This window comes from Pteronotus mesoamericanus, unplaced genomic scaffold (assembly GCF_021234165.1).
Source record: "Pteronotus mesoamericanus isolate MK-2021 breed Mesoamerican mustached bat unplaced genomic scaffold, CSHL_Meso_final contig_29, whole genome shotgun sequence".
Lineage (NCBI taxonomy): Eukaryota > Metazoa > Chordata > Mammalia > Chiroptera > Mormoopidae > Pteronotus > Pteronotus mesoamericanus.
In genome coordinates this window covers 33,570-51,607 of record NW_026555123.1, presented here as the reverse complement: position 1 = coordinate 51,607, position 18,038 = coordinate 33,570, and the positions used below count along the sequence as shown (strand labels likewise).

Sequence of the window (18,038 nt, the reverse complement as noted above, 5' to 3'; positions counted from 1 at the left end):
GTTCATCATCACCAAACCATTATTATAGGAAAATGTTAAAGGTACTTATTTAAAAGATCAAAACTATGAATAACATGGAAAAAAAAACCCCAAATCTAACAATTCAGTTTAAAAAACAAACCAAGCAAACAAGAACAGAAACAGAATCATGGATACAGGGAATGTTGTGATAGTTGCCAGATGGGAAAGGGGTGAGGGGAATGGGTGAAGAGTGAGGGTAAAGCAGCACAAATAGCCCTGGCTGGTGTGGCTCAGCGGACTGAGTGCTGGCCGGCAAACCAAGGGGTGGCTGGTTCGATTCCCAGTGCACAGCACGTGCCTGGGTTGCAGGCCAGGTGTCCAGTAGGTGTGCAAGATGCAACCACACATTGACGTTCCTCCTCCTCTTTCCCCCTCCCTTCCCTTCTCGAAAAATAAATAGAATCTTTAAAAAGTACAAATAAGTAGTCACAGAATAGCCATGGGGATGTAAAGTACAGTACAGGAAATGGAGTAGCCCAAGAGCTTACACGCATGACCCATGGACATGAACAACGGTGGGGGGTTACCTGAGGAAGGAGGGGGTGAACTTGGTGAAGCCCAGGCAAAGTGGGGAAAAATCAGGACTGTTAATAGGATAATCAATAAAATATAATTAAAAAGAGAAAATGCTCATTTATTTTTTTTTTATCTTTAAATAAAAACACAACGTCCTACTCCTGGTACCTCTGAATCTGTTAACGTCTCTAAGCTGTGGGGAGCCATTCCCTTCAGTGACTCTATAAATGCAATGCATTTAACATCAGGATTATCAAAGAAGGGTAAGTTGAACTGATCTCTTAAATTTAACATACTAGTAAGTGAAGAGAGTTATTTTAACAATAGGCTGTTGTGCCCACAGTTTACTAACTACAAATGTCACCCTCTTCCTTTCCTTGAACTGGTCTTTGGGGATTGGAAATGTGTACAGAGAATTTTATACCTCAATTCACGTATCAGTCATGTTAATACTGGTGTATAAAGTCGCGTTTATAGAAATCAGAAAACACCTCTGACTATAAACCAACTTCCACACTGGTAATTAAAAAAAAAAAAGAGCCATGAACACATAATTTTTAATTTTACTTTAAAAATGTAAGTATCTCCCAATATTTAACAGGTAAAGAAAATAGCATATTGGTTTATTTTATGTGGTTGTTATTTTATTTTCCAAATAATACTGATTAAAAATATTTACACACCTACTTTTAAGTCCACAGTTTAGCACTCTTATTTGTATGGCTTTAAAAGTTATAGCACAAGACCTTTACATTAAGGTTGGGGGAAAAGATTCACTCAAAACAAAGCCTGATATCTTATATACATGTTTTTCTCTGTACTTTATTTTAAATACATTAATTTTTAAATGATGCTCATCTTTTTTTATCTGGTGGTAAAATACTAGTGCAATTTTTCAACCAAAATAAAGTTTACCACAGATATAAATGAATTTTTCCCAATTGAAAATGGCCCTTTGGCTGCCATTAAATGAAATTCTCAACCTAAGTGAAAAAGAATTGGTAGTTGCCATTATAAGCAAAAATATAAAGTACTATACAGCATCATCTACATCGCCCCTTACGACACACACTTTGAAAGAACCAGAGATGCTTTATAGAAGTTTAGTTGGTTCTGAAAAGGCACATGGGTGTGGATTGTTCTTTCCATTCTGGAACTTTTGCCACCGCCACCACTCGGTTTCTGTTGCAGAGCTGACATCTGTGACTATCAGGGTAGACAAGGATGTGGTTCAAACTGAAGAAAGCCAGAAGCCAAGATTTAACTGCACAGTAACAATGCACTTTTCTTCATGCAGCCTGTGTTCCTACAGGTTCAATTTTCTAACATGCATTAGAATACAAATGCTTGTACTCTAATGATTTTATGTTTGATTTTACAGTATGTAGAAACTGAGGAAGAACACAACCTGGGAAAGAGAAGGGGGAACCCTTACCACAATGAAAATAGATACATTCGTACCCAACTGTATAAGAATAGAATCCATTTAAGTTTCCAGAAATATACTTCTCATAACTTCCCATTCACTTACAGGAAACATCCCTCCTCTGCGGCATTAGCCGGGAAGGGAAATTAGGCTGTTTCAATAGAAACAGTTCCACACAACAAGGAAGAGTTTAACTTTGGTCCACTTGTCTGTTAGCTCAAGGACAGTCACACTGCCCAACATCAGTTCAAAAACCCAACATATACGTTTAAAAATATACTCATTTGTTATTCATTCTAAAACCGGCCCAGATGTTCTGTTCTCACTTCCCGCACTTTCAGCTTGAGAATCCACCTCTGGCCTGGTCTCTAAACCTCCAGCGTCTTCGGGATCTTCTCCAGCCACCTCCGCAGCGTCCTCTTGGCTCAGCTCCCTCTCCTCCGGGTTCATGAGGTCGGGGGTCACTTGATCCAAGTCTGCCTCTAGAAGCTCGGTGTGGACTTCCAGGGGCACCTGATTTACCCGTTCAACATGCAGCTCCTCCACGTGGACTTCAGTACCTTCTTCTGTCTGAATTCGACCCACTTCTAGGTAACTCACCTGGACCTGCTCCGGAAGCTCGCTCACATGCGAGTCGTGCACTTGGCTGTCCTGAAGCAGATCGGGATGCACCTGTTCCACAGTCACTTGTGCTGAGTCCACCTGAACCTGAAGCAGCGGCAACACATGCACCTTCCCTACTTGTTCTATGATAGTCATGGACGTCACAGGTTCAGTTTGTACACGGGTTTCTACCGAAAGAACTTCTTCCGTTACCAGACGCTCAGAAATACTATGGGACTCATTGAGATGCCTCCGTAACTCATTCCCTTGCATAAACCACAAGTCACATAAAGTGCAATGGTTGGGTTTATCTCCAGTGTGTATTACCAAGTGACCTTTGAACTGGTCCCAGCTGTTGAACACACTGTTACAGACCTGAAACAGCCAAATGTACAATGTTAGCAATGCTTCATACTCAAGCAAAAGAGAAAAAGGATTTAAAAAAAGATTCATTTATTCTCTGTAAGAAAAGAGTTGAATATTTTCCTAAAAGTGTTATGAATGTGACATTTGTCTGATCCAAGAAATTTCATAATTATTTTATTTGGTCTTTTTGCTGATGTGGCTAACAAATTAAATATATTTTGGGAAACATTTTAATACTGCCTTAATTGTTTAAATGTCTCAAAAATTCTAAAAATACAAAGTAATAATATTATAATTTGTCATAGTAACACAATGCAGACCCACGCACTAACCACAGGACAACCAGCTGTGGGAGGTCCGCCTCTCGCTGCTCCCCTCCTGCCTGGTGTCAGACCCCCGTCCCCTGAACGTAACTTTGCTGACACTGGTGTCGTGGAGGGTTAGAGAGAAAACACCGCTACGATCCTCCTTATAAAATCAACACAATCACGTTCTTTCCTCTCATTTCTTGCCAAGCTGTCAGTTCTCACCCTCTGCTCTAGACTACTCCCCTTACTGGTAACGGTTTCAGATACAGACCCTCCGCTAAGGAGAGAACACAGCCACACATACCTGACACTCATAAAGCTTCTTTCTTCCCTTTTTCGCCCCCACTCCAGTTTGGCACGCAGTCAGGTGACATTTGAGGGTGCTATTTCTAGCAAATCGTTCATGACAGTTTGGACATTCAAAAGGTTTTTCACCTATTAGAATAGAAAAAATTATATCAACAAATTAAGATAAACAGAAAAAGCCAACAGAAGTTGATTTCTTTTGATAAAACTTGAATCTAAGTTCCATTCTGTATTTCTGCATTTCTTAAGAAACCATCTACTTTCCCCTAGATAAAAATTAAGATCGATCTCTATTTTTGGGAAATGCATCACTGTCCACCCCACAAGCATTTCTAGCATTTACTGTATGCCAGACCACATGCTATGTGATGAAGATAAACTGTCCGTGTTTTTAAAAACTTCCTATCACAGGCCAGTGTATTTCATGAAGATGAACGACCTGAAAATAAGCAGATGCCACGCCCTGGAGAAGGCCTGTGATGGACAAGAGGTAGTAGAGAAGCGAGCACAGACAGGAGAGTGGTTAGTGCTGCTGGAAGGAATGAGAGGAGGAAAGACAAGAAGAAAGGTTATTCTAGGTGGCGGCACAGAGGTGTAAACAGGACGGTGGGCAAGGAGTAAAGAGGGAGGCATCAATAACGGCTCTCATATCTCCGTCTAGAATACCAACCGGAGTGAAGGACACAGAAGTCCCAGTAGGTTTGGAGTGGGGTGTGCTGGGAAAGCCCATGAATTCAGTGTTGTGTCCGCTGAATGCAAGGCACTCCGAGCAAACTGGCGAAGCCCAGTAGATACCTGTGCAGACAACTCTGGAGCCAGACAGAAGGCAGACTGACAGAACAGGAGCTCCTATAGGCGGTAACAAAGCCTGTGACGTGGATAAAGTGCTCGGTGTGTTACATGATAGCAAGATCCAGGACAGAACCCAATGAAACAGCAAATTAAAACAGCAGGCTGATGAGGCAGCAGAGAAAACAACCAGAACCAGAAGGAGAAGAAAACAGTGAGGGACTTTAAAGAAAGTTCAGGAAGACAAGTACTGGAAACAGTGCCAAGCTGAACACGAACATCAGGCGGGACAGCAAGGGGCCTGCCGGGCCCGGCAGGAAGAGTGCGAGCGGCACGGCGGCATCAAGAGGCAAGTTAGCGGAAAGTCAGCCCCGAGATCCTTTCAGGAAGGCTTGGAAGTGAAGACGGGGACGTGGCCAGAGGGGGACGAGTCGATGCGAGGGTCTTTCAGCCAGAAGAGTCATCTTTGTCTGCTGGCTGAGAAGGAAGGAGCCTGTGGAAGAGGAGAGGAGTCGGAAGCACACACGGAACCTGGTCTTGGAGAAGACATCGGGGTGTGGGGTCCAGGACTCAGCTCTGAAAAATTAAGTTACTTGAACATGTACACAAAGATATATGTACAAGTATATTTATTGCTGCACAGTTTGCAACAGCAAAAGACTTAGAAACAGCCCTGGCTGGTGTGGCTCAGTGCGTTAGGTGCTGTCCTGCAAAGCGAAAGGTCGCTAGTTTGGTCCCTGGTCAGGGCATGTGCCTGGGTTGCGGGTGTGGTCCCTGGTCTGGGTACGTAGAGAAGCAACCAATGTTTCTTTCCCTCTCTTTCTCTGTCCCTTCCCCTATCTCTAAACATAACACAATCTTAAAAAAAAAAACAAAACTAGAATCACTTTCCGCACATATCAGCAGGAGGGGCGAGGTAAATGGTCGCAAGCTCATACACTCAAGTGCCGTGTGGACACAGTGAAACGAAGGACGGAGATTCATGAATGCTTTGCATATTAAAAAGAGTTCAAGGAAAGTTAAATAGCACAGTGCTGTACTGCAGGCTTCTGCTTTTCTTCTCAGAAGTTCTGTGTGTCTCTCTCTACAGTTACTTGAAAATGCAAAGACTCTGTCTGAAAGCATAAGAAAGAAAATGATGGCGATTGTCCCCCCTGGAGAGAGAGCACTGCTGAAGGAGAAGAGTCACTTTACACCGCAGGTCATCTGAGCTCTCGCTATTTAAAAAAATTAGTCTAATAGGCCCAGTAAAATCTAAAAATAGCAACAGATTAACTCTAGCTGTGTGGACAATATGGTCTTCAAAGTGCTTTTATCATTTTCTCATATTTGCCACAGCCCAGTGAAAAAGGTTATTTACACAGACGAGGAGCAGCCCAAGGACAAGTGGCCAGTCCAGGCCCTCGCGCCGGCCGACCCGAACTGGGGCAGGAACCTCCCTGTGATTTCCAGGGCCATTGGCCTGTGATCGCACGCTCCCTCTGGGCACCGAGGAAATGACCGGTTGAAGACACGGCTAGAGGCTACCTTTCTGTTGTCTCACACTGGTGTCCCCCCCCGCCCCCCCCAACACAAAGCGCTTACCCTATTCCTCTCATTCTCCTTCTAAGTGAATCAACTTCCAGTCAGGCAGCCGCTCAAATCAGAGAGCTGAGAGTCACCTTCACTCCCACGTCTCACCTGTCACCGAATGCTGTTGATTCTGCCTATTTATGTCACATTGCTGCGATCACTGCCTTTGCTCAGCCCCTTTATTTCAAAAGCTTCCTAATGAGACCCAGAAGGTTTCACCACCCCAACCCATAACACCAGGCACCTCTCTAAAACATGAATCTGAAGAGATCTCTTTCTGGCTTAAACTTCTTTAAAACGACCCAGGGCCTTCCAATATAAAATCTGAACTCATTTACAGCACTTACAAAAACACAGTGACATGATCTTAGCCTCCTCTCTTCCCCCGGAACCACACTCTGGGGCCAACCCACGGCGCTTAGGTGCGTGCCCTCAGCGGCACCTCCTGGCTTCCCTCCCCTTGGACCCAGTCCTGGAGCTGTACGGACCCGCGAGCAGAGCTCGTGACCGGCCGCCCGCTTGCTTCCCCGTGCCTGTGGGGCATCGCGTCGTCTGCCGGGCGCTCATCACCTGGCCAGGCCCTGCAGCCTCCTGGAAGCCGCCCTGCCTCCTCCACAATGAAAAGGAGCCCCAGCGGGCGACCCCATAAGACGCTGGGCTCACCTCACACTGTGACTGCGCCCTGAAGGCGGGACTCTAAAATTTCTTTCTTTTCATGACCTAGTAGGTTGGCACTATCATTACTATTTTCCAAATGGAAACAAAATAATTCAGAGGACAAAGAGCCAGTATTTCACAAATCAAGCCATAGAGCACAGTGTATGCTTTCAGGATACACAAGAAACCAAACCACTAAATTAGTATCAGTATGCGAAATACGAAACTGATGGGGGGGGGACATTATGTATATTTTGATGGTAGAAAACAGGGATTGTTTTCTTTTTATTTTTACACTTTGTTATGAGAAAAAACAATCCACCCTTTAATAATATAAACAATTTAAATTTGTTTACTTACACTCCGCTTTAATTCACTAGCTCACGATCACATCTGCAACTATCTTGTCACTAATTATTAGCACAATAATTGAGGATAAAAAGACAACCAAGCTCAGTTTGCTTTCCGTGCCTGCTAAACTGTTCCTCCAAGGGCATCTGGTTCTGTAATTTCTAACAACTAAATTTACATCATTTTGAAAGAAAGGACAAAGACATCCAACAAGGTCCTTTAACTCTACAGCCTACTGTTCTATCCAAAATACACAGTGCAGGCCTTGGAAAGCACACTTTAAAACTTCCAAAAGGATCTGCTGTCTTATTTTCAGACAGGTAAGTCACTAGGTAATGTTTCTGGTAAAAAGAGAATCACTTCCACTTTCACGCTGCCAGGACGTAACATGCAAGTGACTCTGTCGCAGCACTGAAAACCCAGCGATGTACGCCTGTTACCGAGTCACATTCACCTACTCATGCAATGCGCTTCTGGTACGTCAATTCTTTTGCTAAGTGACTCCGACTATCACAAAAATGTTCATCAAAAGACAATTAAAATAGATGAATATTTTTAAAGACCTACTAGGTCATGAAAACTGACTATAATTATATAATTATAGTCAGTTTCCAAATATTCAACAGGTATATACATATAATATTTGAAAATAAGAAAGCAATTCCCCAAAAGACTGAATACCTACTAATTACCCAAATTAGTACCCTAAAGTCTTTTATTCCAGACAAGAAAAAGCTAACAGGGATCACCACCACCAAATCAGTATTACAAGAAATGTTAAAGGGCTTCTTTAAGAAGATATAAAAAATATATAAATATGAATAAAATGGCAATTAACTACATACCTATCAATAATCACTTTAAACGCAAATGGATTAAATGCTCCAATCAAAAGACAGAGAGTAGCTAAATAAATAAGAAAACAAGGCCTATATACATGCTGTCCACGAGAGACCCACCGCAGATAAAAAATGGACTCAGCATGCAAGTACAGGAATAGAAAAGATATTTCATGCAAATGGAAACAAAAACCAAGCTGGGGTAGCAATACTTACACCAGACAAAACAGACTTTAAAACAAAGGATATAGTAAGAGACAAAGGAGGACATTACATAATGACAAAGAGATCAAAACCACAAAATGGTATAACCCTGTGAACATTTATGCACACAAGACCGGAGCACCTAAATATATAAAGCAAATGCGCATCAAGGGAGAGCGTGAGAGCAATGCAGTCAGAGCCGGGGACTTCAATGCCCCGCTGACATCGACAGACAGGCCCCCCAGACAGAAAATCAACAAGGAGACGGTGGCCTTAAATGACTCGTTAGAGCAGATGAATGGGTATTTTTGAAGCATTTCACCCCAAAGCAGAATGTATACGTTCTTTTTAAGTGCACCTGGAACCAGCATTACTTACAATAACCAAGGTATGGAAACAACCTGAGTGTTCATCAACAGACAACTGGACAAAAAAGCTGTAGTGCGTTTTACACAATGGAATACTACTTGGCCCTAAAAAAAGAATGAAATCTTATCATTTGCGACAACATGGGTGGTCCTAGAAGATATTATGCTAAATGAAATAAGTCAGACAAAGACAAATACCATGTCACTCCTAGGTGGACTATAAAGAACAAAATAAATGAACACCACCTAGACAGAGAACAAAATGATAGTTGCCAGATGGGAGGAGGCGCTGGGAGTCTGGGTGCAAGAGGTGAAGGGATAAGAAGTACAAACTGGCAGTTACGAAACAGCCACAGGGCTGTAAAACACAGCAAAGGGAAGGCGGTCAGTAACACCGTGACAACCACGCACGGTGTCAGAGGGGCGCTATGACGACCGGGGAGGCCCACTTTGTAAATTATATAATGTCTAACCACTAGCTCTACACCCGAAACGAAGATAATATCATCGACTGTAATTTAGAAAGAGAAAACACACATAAAAAGTGCCTCTTGAATCCATCCTGAGCCGTAAGTACTGGGTCAGCCAAAAAGCCTGTTGGGATTTTCTGTAGGACGGCTCTAGCAGTGCTTAACTGTCTGACTGCCTTCGAAACAATCTGCTAGACTGCCCTGGGACAGGTGTTGTATCAGCCTGTATTTAAAAAAACCATCAAAATCAGTGAATTCTTGTGTAGCCATTTTAATACTGCAGATGAAAGAAGACACCCAACATTTTGAGTGTATTATGCTTTATTTCAAGAAAGGTAAAAATGCAACTGAGACAAAAAAAAGAAAAAAAAAAATCTGTGCTGTGTATGGAGAAGGTGCTGCGACTGACTGAACGTGTCAGAAGTGATTTGAGAATTTTCTTGGCACTACTGACATTTTGGCCAAATAATTCTTCGCTCTGGAGCTGTCCTATGTATGGGAAGATGTTTAGCAGCACCCCTGGCCTCTACCTGCTAGAAGCCAATAGCTGGAGATGGCTGGCATACTCAAAATACCCAGAATAAAGTTATTAGTGAAAATGAAAAATGTGTCTTTTATTTTATGGAAAAAACTAAACTTTTTGGCCAACTTAATATGAGAGTCCCTTGTTATTTACATATTTATTCCTTTCCTGAGTATTAATAACAAGTATCTGAATAGTAAGGGACACTGCATTATTTGAATCTAATTTCTCAGTTTCAAGCAGTGTGTAGCAAGCAACTCTGAACAGTGAAGGATCTATTAAAATATTTCATCCAAAGTTCTCCAAATTTGCCCTGACTAGTGTGGCTCGGTGGGTTGGGCACTGTCCTGTAAACCAAAAGTTCACCAATTCAATTCCTGGTTGGGGTGCATGTATGGGTTGTGGGTCAGGTCCCCGACTGGGGGTGGACAAGTGGCAACTGACCGGTATTGGGGGTGGGCAAGAGGCAACTGATTGATATTTCACTTGCATATCAATGCTTCTTTCCCTTTCTTCCTCCCTGCCTTTCCCTCTCTCTTAAATAAGTAAAATCTTAAAAAAAAAAAAGGAAAACAAAAGTTCTCCAAACTCCAGCATCAAAAAGAAAGATCCCGAACAGTGTGGGATAGCTCTCCCATACTCACTGTATTAATAGTCTAAACAGCTTTAACCACCATCACACATAAGGACTTGGAAACAAGGGTCCAGAGGTCTGACACTTAGCCCACTGCTATCCCCACACCTTTGTTACAGTGGGTCAGGGACTCACCAACATTCAAGTAGTTGATGGTAGTTCCTGTGTCCCGCATAAGGGATCTTGCAAAGAATGGTTAAGGAGCAGGAACAAGGACAAGGGATCTGACAGGGAAAAAGACAGGCAGAGGGGATGGAGGCAGAACTGTGAGGGCCACAGGCCCTACGGTCGAGGCCCTGGGACCTCTCCCTTGTGCCTGGGGTGGCTCCCAGGATAGAGACCTTACTCTTCCCGTGTCCCTCGCTGACCACCAGCCCTACCACGCCTGACCATGCAGAGGAGGGTGGGAGATGAGCGTACGTGGCCCACCTATCTACTGGGCCAGAACACAGGACCAACGTACACGAAGGCACAGACACAGCGAGCGCTGTTTATAAATGTACTCTCTATGTGCTGTGGTAACCAAGACAGGAGACGTAAAAAGGAGTCACGGTGCAGTTTCACCATAATTAAAATTTCATGATTTATGACCCTCAGGAAATAACTACAAACTGTACATATATTTTTTAAAAATATAAGTATTGGCAAGGTACAGGAGTGACAATTACCTTCAAAGTTAACGCTGATTTTGCTTTTAAAGCATGAATAAGGACTTAAGATATTTAGACTTGAAGTGGTTTGAAAAAATATACTTTCAACATAAGGTGTGTGCTAATTACCTGTATGTTTTCGAAGATGCTCTTTAAAATGTCCAAAGTGGTCAAACTGTTTCTCACAGTACTGACATATGTGAATTTTTTTCCCAGTTCTTTGCTTCTTACTGACCCCACCTTCCTCAAGGTGGTAACAATTGAGGTGCTGTTTCCATGCGCTCTCCCGAAGATACCTTTTATTGCATATTTCACACTTGAAACTCTCAGTGGAGTGTGATTTCATGTGTTCCTTAAAATGGTAAAACAATTTAAATGAACGGTTACATTTCTCACAATGGAACAAGTCCTTCACATGTGACAGCTGAAGTTCCACAATTTCAATACCTTCTACCTGTTTGCTTGTGGGGTCAGATGCACAGCCATCTTCTTTCATCTGCCCTTTCCTGTCACCTTGACGGTACTTGCTGGTAATATCTGCCAACAGGGCCAGAGCAGAATCGTCAGAGGAAGCCGCGCTCTGAACAAACTCCACGGACTGCTTGGCAGAAGCCACGCCCTCCTCCAGCGTCTCCACGCCTTCCTCTTCCACTTCAATGGTGCCTTCCGTGATCTCTACCTCAATTTCAACGGGTCCTGATTCCACAGATGGCAACGACTCAGTGATGACGTTTGAAGTTTCTGCAATTTTTCTTTTTTTGGCCTCACTTTTTCCTGTGGTAGTTTCCTCTAGTGGAGCAGAGTTTTCTTTGTTCCTGAAATACGTAATATACGAATTTAAAAATCAGTAAGATCAATCAAAATCCTAGTAGGCTTTTTGGAAAAAACTGAGTAAGCTGATTCTAAAATTTATATGGAGAGGGAGAAAACAAGATTGGAGAACTTATACTACCTGATTTTAAGACCTACTGTTTAGCACAATGGATTAAGACGTGTGTTATTAGTGAAAGAACACACGTGGAGACTGATGGAGCAGAAACAGGCCCACGCTTTACCCAACCAAGTGACTTTTGAAAAAAGGTTGCAAGGTAATTTAATAAAGAAAAGATCACCCTGGCTGGTGTGGCTCAGTGGAATGAGCACCGGCCTGCCAACCAAAGGGTTGTTGGTTCAATCCCAGAGTACAGCACAGGCCTGGGTTGCAGGCCAGGACCCCAGCATGGGGTGCACAAGAGGCAACCACACATTGATGTTTCTCTCCCCCTTTCTCCCTCTCTTCACCTCTCTCTAAAAAATGAATGAATAAAAATCTTTTAAAAAAGAAAGAAAAGATCATTTTTTTAACAGTGGTGCTTGAACTACTGTTATCTACATAGGTAAAATAAACTTGACTCATTTTTATAAACAAACACATTCAAAATGGTTCACATTAAGTATAAAAACCAAAACTTCTACAAGAAGACAGGAGAAAGTGTTTGTAATAATGGGTTAGTAAAAGATTTCTTAAATAGCATACAAAAAAGAAAAAACTTAATAGAAAAGATTGATAAAGTAGATTTCATGCAAATTAAAAACTTGTGCTTTTGAAATACAGAGTTAACAGAAAGTCAAGTCAGAGACTAGAAGAAAATATCTGCAAATATATTTTTCGAAGGTCTCGTATAGAAAATACAAAAAAAATTCTCACAATTTAATAAACTCAGTAAGAGAAGACAACTGTTGGGAAACAGTTCTCCACAAGGCTCTTGTGCTTCTACCTGCCTCATGAACTAAAGGCTCTGGCCCTGGGCTATGTTTTCAAGGGTGTCTGTGGGAGAGCCAGTGTGTGGGAAGGCGGAGACCGCGGCGCCCTCTGGAGTGGAGGGAAGCTCTGCTTCCTGTCCAGTGGCGCCTCCCTCGGGATGACGGTCAGGCAGGTGTGCTTATAGCCCATTGCAAAAGACGTGGGTTTCCCAGCTGGAGATTCCTTGGCTGTGATGCAAACCAACCACACACACGGCATTCAGCTGAGCCCCTCCATGTCCCCCCGATGGGACTTGCGGGAGAAGGGAAAACCGGCACACACATGGAATTCACATGCTTGCTGGGTAGAGCAATAAAAGTCCTTTCTTTCTGACCTATAAGCCATATCTTCTATCAGCATCCATGAAACTGTGGCAGAATGACTTGCTGGCTTGCAAGAAGGGTATGGTCTCTGATCCCGCACAGTTCTCGCCACATTTTGACAACAACGACAGGGCGCTGAAAAAGACCAGGCTTTCTGGCACAGGACAGACAAGGCGTCACGGAGCAGTGGACGGAACGGAAGGGGCCCACTGGAGCGGGCACCCAGCGTGCTGAGTGCACTGTATGGCCGAGTAACCATGACTGGCCCCCACTTACCTGCCTATCGCTCAGCTGAACTGCGCCCCGCGAAAAGATACAGCAGAGCCCTGACGCCTGCTACCTGTGACTGTGGACCTCCTCTGGAAGTCTCAGAGGATGTCAGGAAGTCCAGGTGAGGTCAGCAGAGCGGGCCTCCTACTCTAATACAACCATGTCCTCACGAGGAGGACACGCACACACGGGAAGAAGCTGCATGAAGACCAAGGGACGCCGGCACCATGGGGACGAAGGCAAAGACTGGAGTGGCCCTGCCATGAGCCACAGCGCCCCCCAGCGGCTTTTGAAAAACAAGGTCCTGCCGACACCGTATCACCTTAATGTAGGACTTCTGGCCTCCAGAACTGCGAGACAGTACCTATCTGCTGCGAAGCCGTGCAGCAGGTGGTACTTTGTTACAGCAACCCTGGGAAACCAAAAAGCTTCTGACGAGGAAAAACTGGGAGGGCGGCTGCAGGATGAGCACTGAGCGGGAAGTTCAAGGACAGCTGGTGGACCGGTGCCCTGGGTGCTGCAAACTCTCCTAAGGTGTGGGGGACAGGCGAGGACTTCCCCAGCCAATTTGGTGCTCAGCCTGAAGTCCACCCATCCTGACAACTAACACTAATATTCACGTGAACACTAACATTCATGGTAGGGGCATGGAGACAGTAGATTTTGCCCCTTCACCGACAAGTTTCTGTGACGTGCACCTAAAGCAAGTGTGACAGGAAAAATTCGCAACTGCTACTAACAGACACCAGTTGAGTCATTTGGAGAACTTCGCTGGTGCACCTGGAGACAAAGGGCAGCACAATGCTTGTGAAGGAGGAACAGTGACACCTGGGCCACCTCCGGGCTCAGTCCCTCCTGCAGTCTGCCATCTGTCACGGCCACCTCGGAGCCACTTGGAGATGACCATAAAAGGTCTCAGAGCTTTTTGCAGTGGGTCCTGGCTGCCGAAGGGTGCTCTGGTGCTCCTGGGGAGACAAACTCCTATGATGATGAGACACTAACTAGTAAGAGTTTTCCTGCCTAAATGGGTTTACAATGCTGATGAAGGTGAGTCATTGGGGAATGAGAAGAGACTCCAAAACAATGGAAATTCCTGCGTTCAGGCCTGCTGAAAACCCCCTGACCTTTGTTAGTTAAGTCAGGCAAAAGCCTAAGATGTTATCATGACAAAGGGACAGCAAATGCCCAAAATTAAAGCACACTCTTAAAAAGGCTCCACTGTGCAGGGCAAGTCTGAGTTAACGAACAGGAACAAAGCTCACAGCCCCCGCTGGGACACCCCGTGGACAGGGCCGTTGAGCCCCACGCGCGAACCGAAGGTGCCAGCAAGGGCGGCTGTGCTGCCCGACACCGGGCCCCAGGGGGCTGCGGGGGCGTTGGCTGGAGCTGCGTGCGCCCCCTCGCTTCCTGCACAGTCTCCCTCTCCCGCCACATCTCTTCCTCTCCCACCTTCCCCTCCCTTCAACCTTGACCTCACCTGTCTGGGAGAAAGACAATTGGGGGCGGAGCCAAGGTCTTTCTGTTCCCACAGGTACACAGAGAAGACCCCATATACCTATCCCAGGATGTGGACGGAAACTCAGCAACAAGAGGGACTCAAACTTTCACGGCTCTGCTACATTCAGGTGTTTAACGCACCCTCTTATCTGGGAGGGAGAGGAGATACTCACATTCGACTGCTGGGGTCTGGGCAAGGTTCACAGCAACTGAGAGGCTGCGCTGACCCTGGGGATGGGGGTGGGGGGTTCCACCCGCTGTTGTTGCTCTGACATCTGAACATCCTACAGAATTTGCACTTCCCCATCCCGTAAGTACCAGAAATGGACTGCCCAGCTGGGAAGAGCCACATGCAGAGAAGAGCTACTGGCACTAACTGCCCTGGCATCTGCCACCAGTAGCTGGGTCGGGATGAGGCACACGTGTCCTGTCTTATGCTGTCTGAAATTTACACTCTATCGATGATTTCCTGTTGGCTGGCAAGGCGGAAGCCTCACCGGCAAAGGCTCTGACTGCAGTGTTACCACACCTCCGCCGGCAAGGACTGCTGATAAACCCCAACCACCTCACGGGCCTCCTACCATGCAGAGCTTCTTGGGGCTCTGCAGGTGGATTCACAACACTTAATCCCTCCAGCAGGAAAAGAAAAACTGTTTCTTCCTCTCCTCCCCCCAAAATGAGGCCCAGCATCCTTGGACGTTTGGGTGGTGGAAATGGTGCGTGTCTCCTTTGCGCATTCTACTTTCGTCTTCTTGGCAGTTGATCTGCAAATCAGCATAGTTGGGGGGGGGGGGGGGGGGACAAGGCGGGGGGCGGGGACGGGAGTGCTCTAGCCAACTGACCGCACTGGCAGCTGTCCATCGGGCGGCTGTGGTACATTTTCCACAACCTTAAGGCTCCTCTGAGTTACAAGTGTTTTGAGACTGCTGCTTCTGCCCACTAGAGCCTCTGACAAAGGGAGGCACCTGTACCCGAAGGTCTTCCTTGGAGTTCAGACTCGCCACTTCCCTAACAGAGCTGCAAGACACACTCCCTCTGGCAAGAAAGGATCAGCCCATTGGGCTCTTGTTGAAACTGATGCCTAACCGAGACGTTGAGGTCCTCCAGCCTGATATTGCCACTGGGAGTGCGTCAACTAAGACTTCACGACCAGCAAGGCAAGATGTGCCCAACAAGGCTCACTTGTCAAAGACAAATAGTATGGTCAAAAAACAGTTGGCCTCTTGGCTCCACATGAAAAAGTGGCAGTCCCCTTACTCTACTGCCCAAAGAAAACCACCGGAGTAAAACGGGGTCTTTGACTCACCGACCGTCTAGCTAAGCCGCAGGCAGAGGGCCCTCACCGGGGGCCGCAGACGGCCAGCCTCGGCGCACACGCAGGAGTGCAGGTGGCTGCTCCACTCAGAGGCGGAGCTAAAGGCCGTCCTCACAGCTCTGGACAACAGTCTCCACACCATCGTTACTGACTTGAGCCGTTGCCCGTGGCCTAGCTATCAGAAGACGTGCAAGTCTTGGCAGATGAAAGACATCCACCTCTGGAGCCACAGCTATGGAAACAGGTACCATCTGCTGATCACCACCTGGACCGGTGACTCAGAGGCCCGTGTCAGGGCCTGCGCTCTAATGACGCCAGTCAGGGCCACGCTGCTCTGCGGCCCGCCCCACCCAGGCTTCCATCGCCAACACCTACGGCTGATGCGAGTCTGCACGTGGAGACACATCTACCACCACAAACTGATACAGAAGCTGTCAGGCATGCCCAACCTGGGGCACCTGCCAAAAGCTGGCCTGTCTGCCTCACGGTGAAGGAGGCCACGCTGCCCCGGGCACCGTCCCCCAGTGTTCCCAGTGGACAGACCCCACCACTGCTGACACTCCTTCAGGTGGCGCAGCTGCTGTTCTAGTCCGAGAGGCGGGCTCTGGCCACACCGCCACCGTGGCCCTTGAGGCGAATCGGTGTCTGATGTTTAGCTTGGCCCATCTACAGTCTGACGACAACGTGCAGAAGCCATTTGGTCACTGGCTGAGAGTCAAGGTATCGTTGGGCCTTTCAAACTCCCCGCCATCCACAGATGCGGACAGTGCAGGACACGGGAACGGCCGCAGACACTGACTCAGAGAGACTTCTGGCTCCCCGCTCACCTCCTCCTTGTCCAGGTATCTGAGTCAACAGCCTGGTCACTAAACTCAGCTGTCCCCAGGAAGAGATCATCTGTCCTCAGGTGCTTCATGGGTAATGATCAAGACCAAAAAAGTGGGAAGCTGTGTAAACTCACTTGGAAATTTAGGGTTCTGCCTGACCGTTCTTAAGCACACCCCTCCCTTTCCCCTAGAGGCAACCCCAGTGCAGCCTAGGTGGGTGCCTCTTCCAGGCGAGAGCCTGGTCAAAAGAAGCCTAGCAGTTCCACGGGGAGGTGGAGACGCCTCTCCACACCAGTCACCTGGATCCTCTTAGTGACCCGGCATCAGCCCAGGTCCTAAGAGTAATGACCATTTCACTGAATATACTGCTGGCCAAGTACACCAGCTGGTCGTCATGAGCCAAAGGGGGAGACACACAGGGTCTCTAAGTTTTATGCAAATGCCTTTGCCCTGACCGTGCAGGGTGAGAGGTCTGCGTGCAGGGTGAGAGATCTGCGTGAGAGATGACTGGGGGGCGCGGGGTGGGGGGGGGACACAACATCCCTGCACCAGGGAGAGAATGCCTTAGACTCCAGGGGGAGGGGGCGAAGGGACAGCAACCACCTCTGTCCTCCAGAACTGCCCCAGACACTCCCTCGGGTGGGAAGCCGCTGATGCAGCTCTCCTCACCTGCTGCGAGCAATCCGAAATTGTCCGCTCGGTATGCCATCCGCTGTCAGAGCGCCGTGACTGCAACCTGAGCGTCAAACCAGTTCCCTTTACTTTCCCAAGCTTCTTGGAAGGGTGGGGGGCGGGGGTGGGGGGGGATGGCCAAGCTCCTGCACAGCCTGCATAAAGCTCCAGAGGCTTGTCCCACTACCACTCCCAGAGCCAAGGCTCAACCTGCAAGGTCGACGACTGCCACTCAGCTGACATGCAGGTGCTCGTGACAAAAGGACGGGACTGACCGCCTCCAGATAGTTCCTCTGAAAACAAGGACTAGCCCAGTCATTCCAACTGAGCTAGGAGACAGGGAGGCCGCACTGGAGGCCATGACCACCTGTGCCTCTGACTGATGGAGGTCCCACTCCATCAGTGGGGGCACAGGCAACCGTAAACCACACTCTTTCAAAAGCACCTACAGGGCTGTACCTCTTGTGCGGACGCCAAGTACCAAGTTCCTTCCCTCCCAAAACTGTATCAACTTGCAGCTCAGGGATGGGTAGAAGAGACCACCAGGGTTTAAGGAAACACCACTGGCAGATCGGTTTAGTTCTCTGGTAACTTCGGGTATCTCTCCAAAATGAGGCTACCCTTGGCACTTGGAGGAGCTTTCTGGAGGAGTAACTGACCTGTTGCGTGCACGTGGGTACACGTTTTATCCCTAGAGGGAGAGTCATCCAAATACAAAGGTGGTGCAAGCTCCGCGCCCGCCTTCAGT

The 18,038-nt window shown here is 46.8% G+C and overlaps 1 protein-coding gene across 7 annotated transcripts in view; it reads right to left on the bottom strand.

Annotated features, from left to right (window-relative positions):
• Positions 1-1,149: 1,149 nt before the first annotated feature.
• Positions 1,150-18,038, bottom strand: part of ZNF131 (zinc finger protein 131) — a 31,292-nt gene continuing 14,403 nt past the window's right edge. For 5 of the 7 annotated variants that reach the window (XM_054575304.1, XM_054575309.1, XM_054575306.1 and 2 more), the window contains 3 exons: positions 10,733-11,418; positions 3,545-3,675; positions 1,150-2,941 (listed from right to left, as the gene is read on the bottom strand). In XM_054575304.1, coding sequence (XP_054431279.1) covers positions 2,255-2,941; positions 3,545-3,675; positions 10,733-11,418 — 1,504 coding nt within the window. In that variant the 3' untranslated portion in view covers positions 1,150-2,254. Of the gene's footprint in view, positions 2,942-3,544; positions 3,676-10,732; positions 11,419-18,038 lie in introns of those variants that run through there. The other 2 variants (XM_054575307.1, XM_054575311.1) reach the window with 2 other exon arrangements.